The sequence below is a fragment of the Vespula pensylvanica genome, chromosome 22 (assembly GCF_014466175.1).
Source record: "Vespula pensylvanica isolate Volc-1 chromosome 22, ASM1446617v1, whole genome shotgun sequence".
NCBI lineage: Eukaryota > Metazoa > Arthropoda > Insecta > Hymenoptera > Vespidae > Vespula > Vespula pensylvanica.
This window is the reverse complement of record NC_057706.1, coordinates 2,887,540-2,909,602: the sequence shown is the minus strand read 5'-3', so window position 1 is coordinate 2,909,602 and position 22,063 is coordinate 2,887,540. Positions and strand designations below refer to the sequence as shown.

The window sequence follows — 22,063 nt, the reverse complement described above, 5'->3', positions numbered from 1 at the left end:
GCGGCCGATCATAACGGGTTGCCCGCACTTAGTCGACTTCTGCACGCAACTTCCGCTTGCGCGGTTCTCCTCCACCCTTCTCGGTCTTTACCACACGATCTCTTTCTCCCTCTCTCTCTCTCTTTTCTCGTTTCACGCCCGTGATGTTTCTTCTTTTCTTCTGAAGCTTAAGAACGCGGTGTAACTGTCGGAGAAAATGAGAGAATATTTATTAGTACGTATCGGTGCCGTATTCCACGACACAATACCCTTAATAAGGCTTAATTTAAATCGGGCTTGCCTTGATCGTTCGGCAAATTGCTGGTAGCATATTTAACGGCATTATGACTTAATCGAGGTCCAGCACGAAAAATTAAATATCCATCTATCTTACGAGACTCTGCCTCGCCTTTTCGTACGGATTCTCACGAATTCCATCACGCGTATCACGTCACGATGATTAAACATCGATCGTTACTATAAAGAACCCCTTGATTCTCGTCGATCGATCGAAATCGATAATTAAATTCTACGCTTCGATAATATCTAGCGGATTAATAGCGACATTAGTCTCGATCATTGGCCGTATCGTGTTCTAGTCGATTTCGATCGAGATCGAATTCCAGGACAAGGAACTTGAGGATAACGTCATTGAACCTCCGGATGGATCGTCACGTATATATGTATGTATGTATGTATGTATGTATGTATGTATGTACGTATATGCGAATCCACCGCGAAAATTAATTTCTTTTTCTATTTTTTTTTCAACTTGTGCGACGCAAGTCGATCGCGTATGCGTGGTGACACGTCCGATGCGTCCTCGCAATTAATTCGATCCGGCTTCCTCGAAGACATCAATTATATATACGCGACTTGCGAACACGATTAATGCTGTAGGAATGCATCGTTCTCAAGTCAGAGACCTTGATTAAAATTAATGTCAATAATATCGGCGTCGACGATGTTGGTGATACGTAGATATACTCTTTCCCTCCTTTCCTCTCTTTCTCTCTCTCTCTCTCTCTCTCTCTCTCTCTCTCTCTCTCTCTCTCTCTCTCTCTCTCTATCATTATCTCTTTCCTTCTTTTACCTGTCTTGTCGACAAACTCGCAGAATCGCACGTGGAATGAATCGTAAAAGCACACCCACGCGGAAGCACCTCGTTTCGCGATATTTCATCTTCATTCTCCCCATGAAAAAATGGCCGATTAATTTCATATGACTCATTAATAATGATCACATTAAATTCTCGTTCTATTAATCATACGAATCGTAGATTTATAATCTATAGATCTATGTATGTAAGTGTATACGTATACGTAATTATATCAACGTGCGTTACAAAAAGGATTACGTTTCATTTGTCTTACGAATACTACGAGATTTTGATTTATCGCGAAGATAAGCACGTTTCGATATTCCTTTCGGAAAGTACGATATTTGTTGACATTAACCGCGATAACAAGCGAGTGATTCACAATTATTTCGGACAATGTTACAAAAAATAGTATTGATTTTGTTCGTATTGACGTTTCGGTTCATTGCGTCCAATTCATTTCTCTTATGAAGATTGAAACATCACAAAAGTGATACGTGTCCGTACATTTCACAAAGAAAATCGAAACGTGATTCTTTTCGTGACGGGCCACTTATACGTCTTGGTATTCGTAACCAGAAAATACAACGCGCTTATTCTTGCCCCGTTATAAATGAAAACTTACTACTTTTCGAGAAGAAAATTGAAACGTACACCGCTTTTCGCGAAAAGTCGCGGAAAGTTCAAAATGCCAGTCTTCGGTAAGAAAAATGAAAGAGAAATATTTTACTTTACGTAAAGCACGTAAAGAATATTATTCATCTTGTTAGTATTTTACTTTTCGTTTCGTTCGAAACAGCAGTAATTCAAACGTTAACAAAAGTCAACGGAAATAAATAAGTACTTACCTGCGAAGTTGACTCATCGTTTTGGCCGCGTAAGAACATTGGCCGCATGGAAACCGTCTATTAGTGGACGTGCTGTCGTGAACCAACGAACGATGATACTTTAACTCGGAAGCTGTGCGGAGTACCGTAGGACAACCCGGAAGACCGCATTTGTACTTCTTACCGGCATGCCTATACATGTGTTGTCGTAATGCGTGTCTGAAACAAGTCGTTCGAAATAAATTATTGACATGTCTCTTTCCCTCTGATTCTTTCTACGTTCATTGAAAAAAAAAAAGAATTATCAAACTATTCTCACGTATTTCATCGAGACAATCAAATCAAACTTTCTTGTGTTCATCGTACAATCGTACGTTATTTCTTCACTTTGTTTTTTTTACTTTTTTCTTTTTCTTTTTTCAATGAACTTATAGATACAGGTTTTTTATTCGATAGATATAGATATAAGTTTTTCTTTTCTTTTTTTTTTTTTTTTTAATGAACTTATAGAATACAAAAATAGTCGATATCGAGCAGTAAGCATTAAATGTGATGCAGTTGGAAGGATCTGCAACGGAATCGCGAGCCACGGATGCCAAGTATATTCGAAAAACATTTCACGGCTGCGAGTATAATTTTTGGAATACCATAGAACGTGTTAAGACGCTCGTTGAGAATAATGATTTTGCCGGTTAAATAGGCACGCGCGCTTTCGTTAAGTTCGACGCGTAATAAGACAGCACAATGGACCAATGAATGCGTGGTACGCGTGCGAGGATCGGGCCCGTTTGCACGCCTCACGATCCGATCGCAGCTGTTGCATCCTATGTATATCACAGAGGGTTCCTCTCTCTCTCTCTCTCTTTCTCTCTCCCTCTCTCCCTCTTTCTTTCTCATGATAGCGTGAGTTAGCCCGTAACACGGATCCGCGAGAAGGAACTACACTTTAAATAGTTTCTGTCAGGAGGTGACGATCTATACGGTTATTGAACCTATCTCTCTCTTTCTCCCTCTCTCTCTCTCTCTCTCTTTCTCTTTTCGAGCGTGCTCTCTAAGTAAGTCAACAAGACGTATCGAGACCGGATCTCCTCCCGCTTTACCGCTTGGAATTCTGATCGTTTAAGAAGAAGAGGAAGCAGCTAAAGATTTATGGCACCTTAATTAGGATACAGTCAGTGCAACGACTTTTACGGCCCTGAGTTTAATTAAATCATCCGTTCGGAGTAAAGTGGAATTTTTAAATATAGGTAAGTATATCACATTGGCTGCATATTGGTGCTTGAACGGAGAATTAAACTTTCATGAAATTATGATAGAAATTAAATGAAGGGGAACGAATTTGGTGGAAACGACTTTTTATAGGCGACCTGCATTTTCATACGAAATGTAAACGAATGATACACGAACACGTATATTATCTTATTTTCTTTCGTATATTTCTTGTTTCTTTTTTACTTCTTTTTTATTTTGTTCCTCCTTTTTCGTTTATTTTTCGTATATAAACTTCGAGGCTTATCATCGTCGGTAATACGTAAAAAATGATTACGAATTCGTAAAATCAATTTGATGTTACAAGAACAAATCACGAATATCCGCATTTCGCTGGCATCGTTACCTACTCTTTAAACAATGTTGTACAGAGGTAGATCGTTCATCGAGCGGAGTTCGAGTGCTTCGAACGTTTCGCTCGTCGATGCTATCGAAATTAGCAGCAAATTTTCGAACACAAGTATCCAGGATCGACGGTACTCGTATCTCCGGTTGCCGGCCGCAAGATCTCGACGTCGTTCTCGAGGACTATTGCTGCTGTTGTTGCTGGTGATGATGGTGGTGATGGTGGTGGTGGTGGTGGTAGTGATGGTGGTGATGCTGTTGCCGCTGCTGTTGCTGCTGTTGTGGCTGCTGTTGGAAAGTTAGTTGGGACAGGACGAAGGACGCAGATTTTTCGCGATGGTAACTCGCCGATATCGCGGGAAGTTTTGTTCGGAGAGCGATCGAGAGTGAATGAAAGAGAAACAGGAGAAGAAGAAGAAGAAGAAGAAGAAGAGAAAAGAAGACAGAGAGAGAGAGAGAGAGAAGGAAAAAGATCGAAGAGAGAAGAAGGGGAAGAAGGACGATAGAGGATGCTGGGAAGCGGAGAATGGCAAGGAGTAAGAGTGAGATAGAGAAAGGGAAAGAGCAACGTGAGATCTGGGCCGTCCTAGAGGGAGAGCCGGCCTACCCAATTGGCTACGCAAGTGTAACGCCAAGTTTTACAATGTCAGCGTATACACGCCCTCGCACGAACCTGGCGAACGTAGACTATGCTTGCACCTGCCAGAAAGAGAGAGAGAGAGAGAGAGAGAGAGAGAGAAAGAGAGAGAAAGAAAGACCAAGAGAGAGAAAGAAAGAAAGATGCAGGTAGCAAGACGCAAATACGCGTGTCTCACGAATACGTGCGTGTTCAACGTACGGATCTTTTGCCTGCGTTGTAGGTAGGTATCCACTGCACGTGCAAGTTGCACGCGCGTCTCGCATGCGTGGATTGCGTGAGATCCTCAGAGATCTCCTGCGATCCACAACGATCGTGGCCAACGATGAAGATAACGATAAAGACCGGCAACGAGTTCGATACACCCGCGCATATAGAAAAGGTCGATCCTTTCGTAGAATTTCTCGTGACTAATCCGGAAATGAATCGGTAAGCTATCAACAAAGCTCCAATCCAATCCAAATAATATTTTTGTATTTAATTCGTATTAATCCTGAAATCATTCGATTGATCGTCATTTCATCAACCATTTCCGTTTAATTCTTAATTAGTATTGGGAATTGCCGAGAGAGGTTCTGCATTGATTTCTTCTTTACGATTAACGAACGATGATCTCATGTTCGTAGCAACGGTTAAACGTGAGATATCGATAGGAGATCCGAGGATGCTATCGATATATACGATACAATATTTCTCAGATATCCTTTTACTTTTTACCGTATAGATACTTACCTACCTATACCCTACTTAGATAGCTATACGATCGAGTTGTTCACGATCTTATCTTTGATTTTAAACTTCCCGAAAGAGTCGCAATGTATCGTAGTAATTTTCAAGAGATTCGTTTAAGAACTTAGATAGTTATACCTACCTCGATCCAATCAACGTCCATCGACTTTTAATTCTACTCGATTACTGTTACAGTATAGATAGTTAGATACGCCAGACGAAAGGTCTCATTCGTTCGTTCGTTCGCGGAAAGTATAAATTCCGTCCTTGGAAATCCGAGTTGCGTTCGGATTTCCTTACACGGATCATTGTAAATGACATAAATGATGAGAATGAGATCCCTTTCGAGCTCGGTATCCGTGTACGGAAAATCGGTTTGAGGTTTCCATACACTTCCTAACGTACCGTACTCTCTTACCACAACGATGGTAATTGCATCTGAATTATGACATTCTGTCCGTAGGACAAGACTTTTCTTGGGGATCGGAATCCGCGATAAAAAGTTATATTAATATGGCATCTTATACATGCAGGTGCGGTTTCTCACGCATGGAATTCACTGGCGTGCTCGCGCGAACGCATTACTGATCACTGCGTATTGCTATTCGTATTTGGTTACCTGTTGAATAATAATATACACACCGGAAGAACCACCATGTAAATAAGCGCGTTCTTTCACAATAATAAACTAGACTAAATAATATCGTTTCTCAAAAAAATATTCCCTATGATCCATTCATCGATCATCAGCTCGCTATATGAGATTCTAAATTGGCGAATATGTGGTAAATAATGCAAATTATTATTTTTTCTCCCCCATTTTTTTTTCGTCTTCTTAACAACTCCATCGACCAAAATCTTGGAGGATTAATTAATTATATAAAAAAAGTAACTTTCCGTTCGAAAATGTCGAAAGAAAAAAGGAAAGAGACGACGCCGATGGTGGATCGGCGCGGTACAGGTCGGAAGGAAAAAAGAGACAAAAAAGAAAAAGAAAAAAAAAAAAAAGAAGAAAAAGAAGACAACGTCGCGTTAAGCATGGATCGTCGAAAGGATCTTTTCGTAGAACCGTCGATCGAATCGATTTGACGAAGGTGAAAGAAAGGTGTTCGGTGAATTATGACTCGCGTTGCTCAACGAATCGCTAGGAACTACGACGTAGACGGTGGTCGGATATCTTTTTTCTTCTCTTCTTCTTTTTCTTCTTCTTCCTCTCTCGTACCAATTTACCTTTTCAATCGGTTGAAATTCCGATAGAACAATATTAGTCACGAGTTTACGAAAGTGTGCCTGGGTGCCTGTGTAGATTTGAGGAGACGTTGACGAGAAAAGGAACGCGTCTTCTTAGCAAGGAGGAGGGGTGGAGAGGAGAGTAGAGAGAAGGTAGAGAGGAGGACGAAGGAGTAAAGGGGAGGGTTGGGCTTTCGAAAAGATGGAGTACCGGCGAGGAGGGGGTATGAGGGGAGGGGAGGAGCGGGAGGGGGGTAGGGCCGGTGTGTTTCGGTGGAATGTCGCAGGCGTGACAAGAGGCCGTTAAGGAGAGACTCGGGGCCGATTGGGCAAGCGGATGCGGTCACTCCGGATGATTTAGCGCGACGTCCACCGTCATCTCGTGAAATACGTACCGGCTCTGAGCGGGGGCCATTTAAAAGTCTAATCTCTGCGGCCGCGCGATCGTCGTTAAATCCCTCGATAACGGCCGCGTGCCATCGCGAGATGGTCCGCGTTATTGGAATACTGACGTTTAGCTAAATCGTGATACGTACGTACGTTAATTCTCCGTTCGTTATCGGTGACTCGCGATTTTTTTTTTTTTTTTTTTGTACGGAATAATAAATAGGTAAGTTATACGAGAAGTAACATTATAGACGGAGGCGAACGATTTACAAGATTTTAGTATAAATACGATAAGTTTTAACGTTCCTTTTGACCCGAAAGTAAGTAAGTATATATATATATATGTATGTATGTATGTATGTATGTATGTATGTATGTATGTATGTATGTACAACGTTAGGCGGGGTTATACCGTGATCGCGGGCGTATCTCAATTTGTATCCTAACGAAGTTGGATCCAGTCGGATATCGATACCATAGGTATCCTATCTTTATCTGCCAGTTGCCGTCTGGAGGGCATAAATCTCGTCGACGATGTTGTATAGAAGAAAGAAGCAGTACGGAAAGAGAGAAAGAGAGAAAGAGAGAGAGAGAGAGAGAGAGAGAGAGAGAAATATAGAGAGAGAAAGAGAGAAAGAAAAAAAAGAGAGAAGAGGGTAAAGAGAGGAGGGATGTGCAATCACGTCGCGAAAATTCGTATAATTAAAATCGAGCCGGTTAGGGCTTCAAGGAGCGCAATGGTAGCGCAGAGAAGAACGGTGATCGGACGCGGCGTCATCGGACGTCCGCACTCGGGGTTAAGGATAATCGGTTGTGTACACGAAGAGCGCGCGGGATACAGAGTGACGTATAAGTTAATATCGGGCCCGATCGCTTCGAGATGGGAATTGCAGAGTCGGTGAAGCGATCGTGTAGTACGCGCGCGAGAGAAGAGGAAGAAGAAGAGGAGAAAGAGGAAGAGGAGGAGAGAAGGAGGAAGGAGCGGATGGGAGCGAGCAAGCACGGGCATTAATTAAAAAGGTTGTGCATTAAAATGATTTGTTTTAATTGGCTGAACGCGCTGAGGTATTTATGGCCTCCTCGCTCTTTCGTTCCTTCATTCGTTCCTCCGTTCATTCGTTCTGTCGACCATCGACTTCTCTTTCTCTTTCTACTACTACTACTACTACTACTACTACTACTACTACTACATTTTCTTTTTCATCTTCTTCTTCATCTTCATCTTCATCTTTTTCTTCTTCTCCATCATCGTCATCTTCTTCTTCTTCTTCCTCTTCTTCTTCTTCTTCTTCTTCTTCTTCTTCTTTTTCTTCTTCTTCTTCTTCTTCTTCTTCTTCTTCCTACCACTCTCGTCTTTCCTCCTGGTTCGAGTTCTCGCCCTAGTCCCCTCCGCCACTGACCTCTTCGATTATCTCGAAATCGGACGATCGTTCATCCGGAGGCCGACGCGAAGAGCTAAAAGGTGATTCTCTTTTGGCGGGAAGAACCGTGGAGCGCTTCATAAATATCCGCCCGCGACAAGTGGATCTTTATTACTACCCGTGATTTACGCGTGCCCTTCGTTCTGTAGTATTCTTTTCTATTCCACCTTCAAACTCATATCTCTCTCTCTCTCTCTCTCTCTCTCTCTCTCTTTCTCTCTGTCCCTCTCTTTATCTCCTTCCTTCTCTCTCTTTTTATCTTTCAAACAGAGAAGCAAGCATACATATGTAGGCGAATCGAAACACGTATGCAATGATTTATTGCTTCTTATCAAGAAAACGTCAAGTATCTCGAATGGGGATTGAACGATCGGATGGATCGTAAAAGGCTATCGGTATTATATTCGTTTGAGACTAGTAGTAGTAGTAGAAGAAGAATAAGAAGAAGAAGAAGAAAATGAAGAAGAAAAAGAAGAAAAGGTATACTAGTAGTAGTAGTAGAAGAAGAAGATGAAGAAGAAGAAGAAGCAACAGCAGGAGAAAGAAGAAGAAGAAGAAGAAGAAGAAGAAGAAGAAGAAGAAGCAGAAGGAGAAGAAGAATAAGAAGAAAAATAAGAAGAAGAAGAAGAAGGTCGATGCGGGGATCAAGGCCTGGAAGGTGGACGTACGAGCGCGCCCGATGCAATTAACGAGGAGAGTCGCGAACTCACAGGAGGAAGGCCGAGAAGGAAGAAGCGAGGGGATATGAGAGACGAACGGGGAGAGAGAGAGAGAGAGAGAGAGAGAGAGAGAGAGAGAGAGAGAGAGAGAGAGAGGGAGGGAGGGAGAGGAAGAGATAGGAGGGGGGAGGAAGGGAGGAGTGATACTAGAAACGTTAATCCTTGGTGGAAGCCGGTGAACTCCGTAGTGGAGAACCGGTGGAGCTGCCAAGGTGGGTGGAATCGACGATTCCAAGGGACGATGGGCGAGGTGGGATCGTGATGGCTCGTGATGGCGGTGGTACGCTCATGGAACGATGCCGAAGAAGAGAGGAGGCCGGACCAAACTGAACCGAAGGTGATGCATGGCCGACGGTTCCTACGGCGGCCCTGCAGACGAAGAAATAAAGAATAAGAAGAATATCCGCTTCGCCAGCTCGAAAGCCGGCCCCCTGGAGCAAACGCTGTCATAACTCAATCCCACCTTCGTCGGTTCGTACGTCGGTCCGTACGTCCTTACGTCCGTCCAGTATTTCCTCTTCCCTCTCTCTTCTTTATCCCTTCTCCATCTTCTTCATCATCTTCTTCTTCTTCTTCTTCTTCTTCTTCTTCTTCTTCTTTTCCTTCTTCTTCTTCTTCTTCTTCTTCTTCTTCTTCTTCTTCTTCTTCTTCTGATTTGCTTTCCTTTTCTCTAGTCTCAGCGCTATACGATCCGATCGTATCGAGGTTTGCAAGCCATGAAGGAGTCTTCCAGTTGCCTCCACTTTCAAAGTGAATCTTTTCGTACGAATTAAAAAAAATCGAACGTTTAATATTTTTACAAATCATTTATAACATTTATAACGATCGTTAATTCTTTTCTTTCTTTCTTTTTTCGTCCTCGATCCAATCATTCGTTTCTTTCTTCAACATACGTCAACTTTATTTTTCGAAGAACAGCCGTAGAAAAAGGAAATCGAATTTCGTCAACGTTTCGACCATCAAAAACGTATAAACCGGTTCGAAATGAACGATCCGTATAACCGTCCAATGATTTATTTAAACGTTGCGAAACGAGATAAAGGCGTCGAGAGGAATCGTAAAATCGATTGCGTTCTGATCACGGAATTGATACATAAACGAAGAAATAAATCGACGAGATCATACGATCGGATCATCCTCGAAGGTTCTGCATCTCAATCGCCGACTCAATCGATAAATCGTACAATCGCGACGATTAATCGTCGTCGTAAATAATAGCCCGTCGATCGAGATACGTGCAGCGAGTTTTTTCTTTTTTTTTTTTTTTGGCTTTTCCGTTTTTATGTTTTTTTTGTTCCTTTTTTTTCAATTTTTGCGAGTAACACAACGTCATGGATCGATAACAAAAATAAGGATTTTTGAGGATCGATGGATTTGACAAACTTCATTGCGATCGTCAATGAACCAACGAACAATTCTTTTTTAATTCTTCCTTTCATTACTTGCTTTGATAATCTTCGAGAATGCGAATCGATATTAGTATAAACGCGATACATATTATCGCGACCGATTACAATCGAAACAGATTATTCCGGTTATCCTCGCGACGACACCGAAGTGTGGACGCGCGTGAAAATATGACGTAACGCGTACCGTTATTATTTACAACCGCTACGGAATCATAAACCAACTCCGATTTACGTTTACCGCACAGCTGAATAAGTAGCAACGACCGGTTTTACGAAGGCGACTTTAATTCACGGTCCACTTTAACTCGCGCTTTAACGTGTTCGCACGACATAATCCGCGCGTCAAAATCTGTTTTAAAATTCAAAGTTACGCTATGCGACGAGGTGTAGAGAGACGATGCGATCATGTTTCCACATACTCTCTTTCTCTTCCTCTTTCTCTCTCTCTCTCTCTCTCTCTCTCTCTCTCTCTCTCTCTCTCTCCCTCTCTCTCTCGAAAATCACGATAATTTCAACGCGAACTTTTAACTGTACCTACATAGGTATAATATCAAAATAAAAAAAGAAGAAGAAGAAGAAGATCCAAATTATTTTTCGTCGCTTCGTGCATATGCTTAATATTTTATAATAATTCGTCTTTTACGTTCTCCAAAAAAAAAAGAAGAAGAAAGAACCAAGATATTTAGTTCTTGTTTCTCGAAGTATTATAACATCCCGAAGCATTCCTTTTCCGTGAAGAACTTGTCAAGGACTCGCAAATCGCAGCAAGAAACCCAAACGCGCGTTGCTTTCTGTCACGGGCGTGAAGCTCGTTAAGCGCGTACGTGACCACTCCGTGGAATAACTTGGAATTAACGCGGATCCTGATCGAAGTTGTCTGTCTCTCTCTCTCTATCTCTTTCTCTCCTTTTCCCTCTACCGCTCTATCTCTCTCTCTCAGTCTCCGTCTCCATCTTTTTTCTTCTTGTCCTATCAGGTTGAGACAAACGGAAGAGAAGGAAATTTCGTCTCGTGCAAGAGTACTGAGCGGGTAGTTCCGCATAGCCGCTGATGCTGGAAGTTTCGTGAAAGTGTGCGAGAGACAGAGAAACAGAGATAGAGAGAGAAGGGGAGAAAAGAGGAAGAGATAGAAAGAGAAAGAGATAGAGAGAGATAGAGATAGAGATAGAGATAGAGATACAGAGAGAGAGAGAGAGAGAGAGAGAGAGAGAGAGGAAGAGGGAGACAGGATCTAGCTGCCGCGTCATGAAGATTAGGAGGGTGCTTTCGAGGGGTAGTAGTGGAGGAAAGTGGCGTCGCCTAGTGCTACCGTGGAAGACCGGCGAAGGGGTGGTTAACGCTTCGCAGCCGAGGCTCAGAATAAACAACAATATTATAACGCAAGCTTAATTGCGCCAGAGGGCTCGGTAACGGGCGCATAAATCGGGACAGTGAGGGAGAAAGAGAGAGAGAGAGAGAGAGAGAGAGAGAGAGAGAAAGCGCGCTCGCGCGCTCCCTCGAAACTCCGAGTCTCTCTCTCTCTCTCTCTCTCTCTCTATCTCTTTACCTCTTCATGTCTTTCTCCGTCTCTCTGATTCGCTCTCTCTCTCTCTCTCTCTCTCTCTATCTATCTATCTATCTCTATCTCTCGGTTTCTCTCTTCCTCTCTATCTCCCTTTCGTTTCCTCGTTCTCGTCCTGCGCCATCCCCTGGATACGTACAACGATACTCCACGAAGCACCTTCTCTCTCTCTCTCTCTCTTTCTCTCTCTCTCTCTCTCTCTATCTGTCTATCTGTCCTTCTCTTTCGCTCTCGTTCTCAGAGTAGGATTCATTTACAATAAACATGTCGCTCGCTAATTTCGTCGGCGGAAAAGGAGGCATCTCCGGCAGGCTCGGCATTTTAACCGCGATCTATGTCGACGCCTCTTCCCCTCCGGGTAGAACGTCGTCGATTATACAGGAACCCGATAGTTCCCCAACGGATTCGTAGATAAGGAAGAAAAAGAAGAAGGAAAGAAAAAAAAACAGAAAAAGGAGAAGAAAAAATCGAAAAAGAAAGAGAGAACAGACTCGACTGTAAATCCTGAATTATGAAGGAACGGCTAAGGGGCTAAAGATTTGTCTTAGAAGTAGAGCTGTGGATGTCGAACTACTATGAATGGCTTGCTTATGAACGTACGTAAAGTAAGTACGTGTGAACGTATATAGGTATAGAATTGCATACATCCTATTTGAGATTCCAGAAGGCCGTTTGGTGGCAACAGACAGAAGGTTAAGAGTCGAAAAATGTTGAGTCCGCGGAGAAGCTCGAGCGTAGGAAGCGCTGCGGTTTGGCGACGTTACCATCCGCGAGCGCGTGAAACAAGAACGGAGAGGCGAGAATGCAAAAGAAAAGAAAAGAGGAGAGAGAGAGAGAGAGAGAGAGAGAGAGAGAGAGAGAGAGAGCAAAGAGGATAAAGAGTGCCAGAGGTGCATGCGGGCTTTGTCGAAGGTAGAGGTGCAGAGAACTCCGACTGGGTGAGAAAGTGGGAGAAAGAGAAAGATATCGTGAAAGAGAGAATAAGAGAGAGAAAGAGAGAGAATGGGTACATGGTCCAAAGGGGTAGTGGAGATGACCAAACGAAGGGGGTAGTAGGATGGTTTGGCCGTTAGGTGGACGGTTACCAGCGAGCGTCGGCTATATCTATGCGTCCTCGACCACAGGCCTGTTTTATTTTATGAATTGCAATATTTCAAGCGACAACTGGACTCGCGGGGCAGTCACCACTAAACTGTCTGCATACGGGGCCGTGCTTACCGCGTGCCATCGTACACCACAGTACGCGCACCATCGTCGCGCACGGCTACTACGCCAAAACGATGGCTGCTATGGGAAAGGAAAGGTGAAGTGAGGGAGAAGGAGAAAGAGAGACAGGTAGAGAAACACACGTACCCGCTCGCACGGCACAAAGGGCATTGCGAGAGAGGGAGCCTTCCCACCCCCGGTTAGTCGAAGAACTCGAGAGAGAGAGAAAGAAAAAAAAGCTTTCGTTCCGGCGACACTCTGTTGGACGTCCTACCCATTCGCTCCGAAAAAGAGGGAGAGCAACAGCCTCGCATTGTTCGTCGAGAGCATGCAGAATCCTCTTCCGTCTTTCTCCCTCTATCTTGCTCCTTGTCTTTTATCTTGGTTCGTTCGCACGCATACGGTAGGAAGGTTAGAGAAGAAGTAAGAAAAGGAAGAGGTGAGGATTTAGGGTGTCTACGGGGTGATCCGTAAAGACGACACCGTCCCTCGTTAGCAGCTAGAGGTGCAAGAGAATGGTAACGGTTAAGAAGACAATGGTGTCCCTGAACACACAATCAAGCCTACCCTCTACTAAACTCCCGGTCTTTCCATAGACACTCCTACGTGATTCCTATATTTTCCTTTTTTACACGAACCTTCCACACCGATATAAACTTACTAGAATCTAAAACTGTAATGACAAAAACGGATATAATCGAACGATCGATTCTTTAGAAAAGAAAAAAAATTTCTTTAGAATCAAAAAAGGATCGCCTGGATAACTTCATTGAAAATCATTTAACTAACCTACGGAAAAATCTTTCTCGGTAAATAGGATAAATCCGAGGATTCTCGAAGAATGAAGGCGAACGATGGACGAGGACGTCCGACGTACGTTCGGAAGGAAGAAGCACGTGCATTAGAATTTCTAATCTTGGATCTATGCTCTTGCACGGTGGAGACTCTCGCATAGGACGATATTTATTCCCGTGGAAGAAGTAGCATCGCGTCCCGATGCTAAAGCATCCCGATGAACGCCACGGGCCGGCGAGGTTACGGCAATCTCACCCAGTATGCCTATCTGCACGGTGTTTACCTGACCAGGTACGAAGGAGGTGGACGCGCCATTACTGCTACGAAAGATAAAAGATACGCGCGCGCCACGCCGCGGTCCATATATGTAAATACCTCTGGGGAACGCGTGTACATGGCATACGTCGAGAGAGAAAGAGAGAGACAGAGAGAGACAGAGAGAGAGAGAGAGAGAGAGAGAGAGAAGGAGAGAGAGAGAGAAAGGAGGTAAGAGGGTTGGATCGCGGCAAGGGACCGAGGGCAATGTTGGAGGAGTAAGAGGTAGAGGAAAAGGAAGAGAAGGAGAAACGAGGGAAGAGGTGGAGAAGGGTACGGGGGTGGCGAACCGAGCGAAACGTACGGTCAGTAACTCGCGTATGTAACATACTATCTTGAATATGCGCATACATCGCGAGCTGGTCGCGTATTCTGAGAATTGGGTAGGCGATCGGTTGCGCGGGAGCTGCCCGTCTCCTCGTAATTACCTTCTTTCTTTCTTTCTGGATCCCAGCCGCCGACCCTCTGCACGACCTTCTCTTCCCCTTACCCTACTTGCCCCTCTTTTGTCTTCTTCTCTTTCTTCTTCTACTTCTTCTTCTTCTTCTTCTTCTTCTTTTCTTCTTCTCGATTCCCCTCTCGATTCTACTCTTCTTTTCTTTTCTCTTCTGTTCTACCTTCTCCCACTTTTACCGAAGAACACCGAACGAACTTACCATGTTCAATTCTTGCTACGCTTTGACACGTATTTTCCGTCCATATTTTTTTTCTTTCTTCTTAGCAACTACTGTAACCCCGGGTCTTCCTTCGAAAGCCATATTATGAACGAAGGACACGATATTCCGCAGTCTTGCCAAGCGAAATCAGGAGAACAGAATACCTCTTACTTGCTACGATATCGAGAACAGAACATAATTTTCCAAGCGATACTGACAAGCTGATCTATGAAATGGCAGTTGAGAATGGTTTTCCAAGGGTAGTGGTAGTGTACGCTCATCCTCCTGGGTTGGATGATGTAATTCGTCGATTAAGTAGTTCATGGACTTTGAAAACTTTTCGATCTCGTACGCGTTGCTTTACGAGAATCGTCTCTGACGTCGCCGGAACGAATATCGCGTTACTCTTTTGCGATGATATGTTTTTTATTATCGTTATTATTATCATTATTATTAATATTATTATTTCTTCTGTTTTTTTTTTTTTTTTCTAAAAATTATCCCTCCCAGAAATCATCCTTCGATTCGAATTTCAATTTCTAATCGAAAATAATCGAGCAACCGTTCGGTGAGTTCTCACCGAATAGAGAGCCTTTACAAAGGTTACGTCTTGTAACAGAACGCTAAGAAGTAACAGGTAAGTAAGGAACAGAGAAGAGAGAAAGGGAAAGTGCGAAGTTCTTCAAAAGAGAAAAAGAACAATTGAAACGAAGAGAAAAAGAAAAAGAAAAAGAAAAAGAAAAAGAAAAAGAATAGAGGAAAGGTGTTAACATTTGCTTTATAGGGACCGCTCTAGAGCTGTAGCAATGCTTTAATACTTATGTCGACGTCGTGCAACGCGAACGTCCAATGCGCGCGAGCGTGCAAGGGGAAGGCTAACACGAAGCAAGGCGTTCTAGCTGTGAGCTCCCACGTAAAGGCGCCTACTTGAATACATTAGTATTAGAGGTAGAAGAAGAACGAAGGAGAGAAGAGTGAAGAAGGAAGAGGGCATACATACATACATACATACATACATACATACATACATACATATATATATATATATATGTACCTACTCGCGCGAGCGGCTCATAATGCAAGCCCGTTAAATACTAAAATGACCCACGCGGGCTTACAACCCGCTATGAGATGTTAATACGGGCCGCTGGCAGAGAGCCTCTCACCCTATCTTTCTCTATCTGTTTCTCTCTCTCTCTCTCTCTCTCTCTCTCTTTCGTTCTCTTTACCCAGTACGCTTCTATGTCTTCGCGTTTACTCCTCTTTCTTTTTCTCATACGTTCGAACGACTCTACTCGTTTGCTTTCCTTCTCTCTCTTTCTCTGTCTCTTTCTGTATTTCTCTCTCTTTTCCGCCGGCCAACGGATACGGTCCTTTATTTTATAGTTATGCAGCGAGGACACTTTTACTACGAGCACGCGGGCGTTCCGCGGTTCCAACTCGCGGCGAGGGCTTTTATTGTCGTACACTTTTTACTCTGTCCAAATGCACCACCCTTTATTTATAACGGGCTGGGTTACGATGGTCCAACGTGAACACCCGAATATTGCTCGTCGTTAGTGTTTACCGGTGAAGTTTAACCGACGGTGACGATACTGACCGTCTACCGTTTTCTTAGAACATAACAAGATTCTATCCTCGCGACGTCGAATCAACGAAGAGAAGGATTTCCAAGTCGATTCGTTCGAACGATATGACATCGAATAAATAAAAGAGCGTACTTTTCGTAATAATTAAAATTCTAGTATGAGAAGACACTTTGTGAAATACTTGTAAATATCTCGATCAGGTACACGATATACAGTAATCGTAATCTAATAGCGAATTACAATGCTAGAACGATAAAGTCGAAATGTTAAATATAAAAGTACTTACTTAGTGTAAAAGGCGCCATTACATTCCGAACAGGTAAAACTTCTTTTTCGACGAATCTCGTTTGGCCAGTCAGTCGACGAACAATTTCTTTGATGAGCATTCAAGTCAGATCTTCTTACAAATGATACGAAGCATTTGGCACATGAAAATGGTCGTTCACCTGTATGACTTCTGATATGGTTCCTTAGAGATACTTTTCTGAAGATCTTTTTACAGAGGGGACACCTATATTTGACGGTCGACTTGCCATTATTGTCTTCGTCTTTGTTCGATTGAACGCTACCCTCATGGAGAGCCTCGTGAAAGATGAATTCCGCTTGAGAATCTGTTAAGAAATTACAAATTGAGCATATCCATTCTACCCTAACAATCGTTGTGTTAGGCTCGGTGTCTTCTTTTGTCTTGCTGCACTTGTTGTCCCTGGTGTGTCTCGTTACGTCTTGCGAAAGAGCGAAGAGTATTCCGCATTGTGGACACCTGCAAGAAATAATATTTGCAAATCGAGATAAAATGCAAGCCATGATGTATACGATCGATTGGATGGTTGGATGAACAGATACATGTTTATGTAGAGTAATAAGGTAAAAAAAAGATAAAAAAAAAACAAGAAAGAAAAAATGAAAAAGATAGGTACTTAACTAACCAAAGGACTCACCTGTGACACAAGTCAGGATGTCTATCAAGAAGATGATCTTTGTGTTCCGTGAGAGTCGATTGTTTCTCGTCGCAATGCGGACAATCTCGAAACATGCTTTCGGAATTTTCTTTGGAAACGGATTTTTGGGCTTTAACAATCTCCTTGTGATTGGATGTTCTTCTATGACGAACGGCTTCTTGAGCTGTAGCAAAGTTCATCGAACAAAAAGAACAGAAGTAAGGCGTTGGTTGCGTGGAAACGTCCAATTCGTCGTTTTCGTCTTCCTTGTTAATGTGACAGGTTAGCTGATGGCGTTGAAGAGATACCAAGGATCTCACGACTTGGGGGCACATGTTGCAAGTGATACGTCGTTGATACTGGTCCGATGCTGTGAAGCTTTCCTTGTGTCCTGTCTCTTTGACGTGCAGTCGCAGCTGCAGATTATATCGGAATTGACGGTTGCAGCTGCCACAGGGCAATGCTTGTTGACGACTGATTACCACCGGTACCGAACCGTTCATCATTGAAACAACGTCACAATGACTCGTGCTTAATAAGTGGGTTTCCATCGTGTCTCCGTCCGCACACCAGAAATCGCAAGAACCGCATCGATAACTTCCACTGATCTAATTTACAATTAAAACGAAATACGATCAGTTTGATCCGATAATCCGTTTGAAATATTACTCCAACTGTTTCCATTAATACGTAAACAGGAAACTATTATAGCATGTCTAATCGTATTTCTATGGCGGAACAATTCGGAAAAAAAATGTTGCTGAATCTTTTGAAAAAAGATTTCTTACTTTTTCTAAAGTCTTGGTATGAAGGTCGGAGCGCCAATGAATTAAAAACGTTTCCTGAGTGTTGCAATAGAAACGACAAGCGGCGCATTGAAATGGACACTGGCGAACTACGTTCCCCATGTTCTCCAAGAGAAACCGACGCGCCTTTGGACCTCGAGGATTTATTCCCGCCACGCGACAATGGTAATGGGAAAGCAAATGTTTGCCCATTTGAGCTTTTCTCACGCGAGCGTGACACATCTCACAGGAGAGTACTTCTTTCTCCCTTCTACGAGTATTCTTCTTGACTTCTTTATCCTCGGATGTACGTTTACTTTTCTGTAAACGTAGAAACAAGACTATGCGGTTAAATCTCGATGATTGATATCGACTATTAAAAATTAACTTATATAATGTAAACGTATGAAATAATAATAGAATTATTATTGAAATCAATCGTCATTACCTCGGCTAGTGCGACTTGCCGTCGCGTTAACATTCTCCTCGTTGAGGTTGCGTCACGCGGTAGATGAACACCATCGTCGATCTCTCGAATGCTTCTTCGAGCGTGCAAATCAGAGAGAAGATGCCTGTTATAGACCAATCGCGACGCAAGCTTCCTGCCGCAAGGATTGCACCAATATCCCGAGTCGATATCCGTTTGCGCACCCGGTATCCATTTTCCTCGCGTATGTTCTGGCGGTGGTTGTCCCTCTGTATTCTTCCCCTGATAATCCTCGACTTTCTGTTATAAACGTCGCATATCGTTAAGGGAAATTTTACGTTTTCGCATAATCAAAAACAAAATAAATAAATAAAACACAAACAAGATCGTTTTTAATTCGTTTGTCCTCCTTAAGTCGAGAAAATTATCTCGCATCTTGTTGTTTTCATTTCCTTACCTGAGATGATTCCGTAGGTTTCCACTTGCCACCTGTATAAGTGGGCGGTGGATGCTCCGAATGTTGATCCTCTTCGACTTCCACTTCGTCATCCTGCAGCTGAGGTATATCTTGAGGAAGATCATTCAAGCCAGGCTTCCATTTCCCACCTGTGTGTCCTCTAGGTGGTCTTTCCTGATCTTCACCGTCATCGGACTCGGAATAAGATTCGTCTTCGGCGAGATCCTCATCTAACATGTCATCGTCCGAATCAACATCCTCCTGATATACGAATTCCTCGTACCTAGCCAAATCCTTATTTTCATCGAGATCGACCAGTATCGCGTCGTCTAACCACGTTTGATGATCCTGCTCTATTCTCGGATTTTCTTCCGGCCTTTTCCTATCTGTTTGTTTCGATTCAGCGACAAGATCTTCCAAAGAATTATCCGGCTCGTGTTTATTCGGAAAACTCGATCCTTCGATGTTCATCGTTGTATGTCTAATCGATTGATTCAATTTACTCGCACCTACGGTATTTGTCGATTTATTGGGCGTGGAGGAAGTAACGATATCGGTGAACCCAACGAAAGACTGAATGCAGAGATGTTCCTCGGAATCGTCCAAGTCGGTATCACCGGGTAACATACTGTGAAGTTTTTCTTTGGAATCCTCGGTATCCGGTTGATTTTTCTGTCCTTTCTTTCGGCGTTCGTTCTTCTTGTCTTCTTTTCTGTTGTTCTCTAATAGAGTGTTCGTACGTCTGGCATTCGATTTCGAGCTGCTCTGTAATTCCAACGAACTGAAGAAAGCGTCTGCGTTCAGTATCTCAGGATAAGAGATCGTCGTTGGCGTAGAGGGCGATTCTCGTGCGGTTTCTGTTTTGTCATCTGGCGGACGACATCCTGATTGACGATGACGAACGTAATTTTCCAATCCGTGTATCGTCAAGTGACACTTGATGCAAAAGTGTGTGTCGTCGTCGTCCTCGTAACCCTCCATCGTTCATCGACGAATGCTACGACAACCCCCCTTCCGTTAATCATCTTTTTAATAGTCCCAGCTAAATTCTACTTATTCTTTCGGCCCTCCGCGTAGTTTACTTTCAGTCGCGATAACGGTGTGTTACATCGCGCGACTCGATTCCCAACTATGATCATCCCTGGCGATCCATTTGCATAGAAAGTATTTAGCAACTGTGAACGCGTAATAAGCACGTACTACTTACTTTAATCGTTCCAATTATTTCAAACAACTTTTCCCGGGGATATTCGCGTTATCTCGATTAAAAATTTTCAAAGTGAACGTAGGTAGGAAGGCCCTCTAGCCGAGAAGAAATTCTTCGATCGTCTCTCTTCGCTCGGTACGAGTAAAATTGTTCCAATCAAAAGAAAATGAAAATGCAGACGAGAAAGATGGTGAAAAACGAAAAAGATGATAAAAAATGTGAAAGAGACGCGGAGAAAGGAGTAAAGAGAAGCGCGTTAGCGAACCGCAGCGGGCAAATTGAAGGACCGATATTCGCAGAACAGAAGGGAAACAAGTTGACGCTTCGCACGGGCTTTGGGGGGGTAGGAAGATCGGTCGATGCCGCTTGGCCGTTATTCGGACGACGACACTTCGCCTCCCAGTTCCTCTCTCACCCCTCGCTCTCGGCCTCAAGCAACCCCTCTCACCCCTCGGCAACCTCCGCAAGCCGTCCTTCGCCACCTTCACCTCCCGCCAACCCTCCTGTGTTGCGCCCTTTCTCCGCGAGCCACCCCCGCTTTACAAAGTCTGTGAACCGGGAGCGACCTCCTCTCTCCTACCCACGTCTCGCGTCTTATTAAGCTAACAGAGTGAGAGAGAGAGAGACAGAGGGGGAAGTATCGAATGAAATTTTCATCTTGCAGTCTTCGAAACACGTTCTCTTTGTCGGCCTGATAGACGCAAGTGTATCTGTATATTCGCGCTAATCATACCACGCAAGCCTTTCCCCTTATACTTCCTAGTTTTTCTTGAAAGAAAATCTGAAAATTATTTCGCGTTGGTTGATACGCTTTCGTAAGAGTTGAATATACACGGTGACGCGATAATACCCCATGGAAATACCCCATTTCAGTTTACTCTTATTCTCAAAGAGACGAAGAAGAAAGGTAAACGGCGAACGGACCAACAAAAAAATATAATTAAAAATAAGTCAAATTTATTTATGCAAACATTAAGAATTGCATTTTTGTTTTTTTTTTTTTTTTTTTTTTTTTTATTATTAATTACAATCGTAATAACGTACTTGGACGGGTTTTGCGTAATCGTCGTCGAACGTAACTCCGCATCGTCGCTCGAACAAAAGACTTTCAAATGGAACGTATTTGTAGATATCGTGTTATACGAAAGGGACAACGTTCGAGGAGGAGAGTAGAGAAGCGAGAAGGGAAACGAGAAGGGTGTTCTCAGAGTCTACCGCGGAGAACTGACGCGTGCGCCACCAAACTTTCTATCCCCTTACCGCGTTAAGTTCAGTCGATATGTATTGTCACTTTAAAACCCTCCCCTGCTTTCACGGCGATGCATACAGAAGGACTATCCGAGAATCGGAACGTCTTTTTACCCGTGATAAAAACCACCCGATTTATCGGTTTAATCAAGCGCAATGTGAACAACAAATCGTCCAAATATTTACAACTTAGGTACCTATCTATTTGTTGCAAGATACTCGCTCGACGAAAACCTTATTTGTAGAAATAGAATAAGAAAAAAGAAAAAAGAAAAGAAAAACCAAAAGAAAATTGCTGTCCAAGAGACACTTTCCTCTTTTCTCTGTCTTTCTGTCTCTCTTCGTTTGTTAATCGTACAGAGATTAGATCCGAAAAGACACGATCATTCTTCTCTCGATTGCCTCGACAATCTCTCTCATTTGCTCGCAAATATTATTATATATCTAGAAAGGTCTGATACGTGTTCGAACACGTATCGAACGAAATAAAGGGGGAAGACGAAATTTCGTCGGGATTACGAGCCGCGTCCCGATATGAGGAGATATTTGGAAAATTGGAAGGATCGTTCGTGTGTACGGGATCTAGACCAGTGCTCTGCCCGTTTACATCGGGATAACGTTTCGAAGCGGAGCGTGTTAGTTAGATAGGGATGGTGAGTAAAGGAGGAGGGGAGGAGAAGGAGAAGGGGAAGGGTAGGAGAGTAGAGGGATGGATGGATAAAACGAGCCGGATGGATCTGCCCTGAGATTTACGAGTATTTGTCGAAAAAACAAAGAGAGCCGTTAATTGGCCGGTGGTTCGCGAACAACGCCGGAGAAGTCGAT

At 43.2% G+C, this 22,063-nt stretch overlaps 1 protein-coding gene across 4 annotated transcripts in view; it reads right to left on the bottom strand.

Moving 5' to 3' along the window:
* LOC122636491 (zinc finger protein 7-like) overlaps positions 1 to 22,063 on the bottom strand; it is a 39,655-nt gene that overhangs the window by 5,410 nt on the left and 12,182 nt on the right. For 3 of the 4 annotated variants that reach the window (XR_006328958.1, XR_006328957.1, XM_043827751.1), the window contains exons 2-7: positions 18,784 to 19,780; positions 18,348 to 18,626; positions 17,903 to 18,220; positions 17,115 to 17,722; positions 16,460 to 16,936; positions 1,927 to 2,124 (exon numbers count right to left, since the gene is read on the bottom strand). Coding sequence is in view for 2 of the 4 variants with exons in the window: in XM_043827751.1 (XP_043683686.1) it covers positions 1,927 to 2,124; positions 16,460 to 16,936; positions 17,115 to 17,722; positions 17,903 to 18,220; positions 18,348 to 18,626; positions 18,784 to 19,764 (2,861 nt within the window). In the remaining 2 variants the exon portion in view is untranslated. Of the gene's footprint in view, positions 1 to 1,926; positions 2,125 to 8,754; positions 9,399 to 16,459; positions 16,937 to 17,114; positions 17,723 to 17,902; positions 18,221 to 18,347; positions 18,627 to 18,783; positions 19,781 to 22,063 lie in introns of those variants that run through there. The other variant, XM_043827752.1, reaches the window with a different exon arrangement.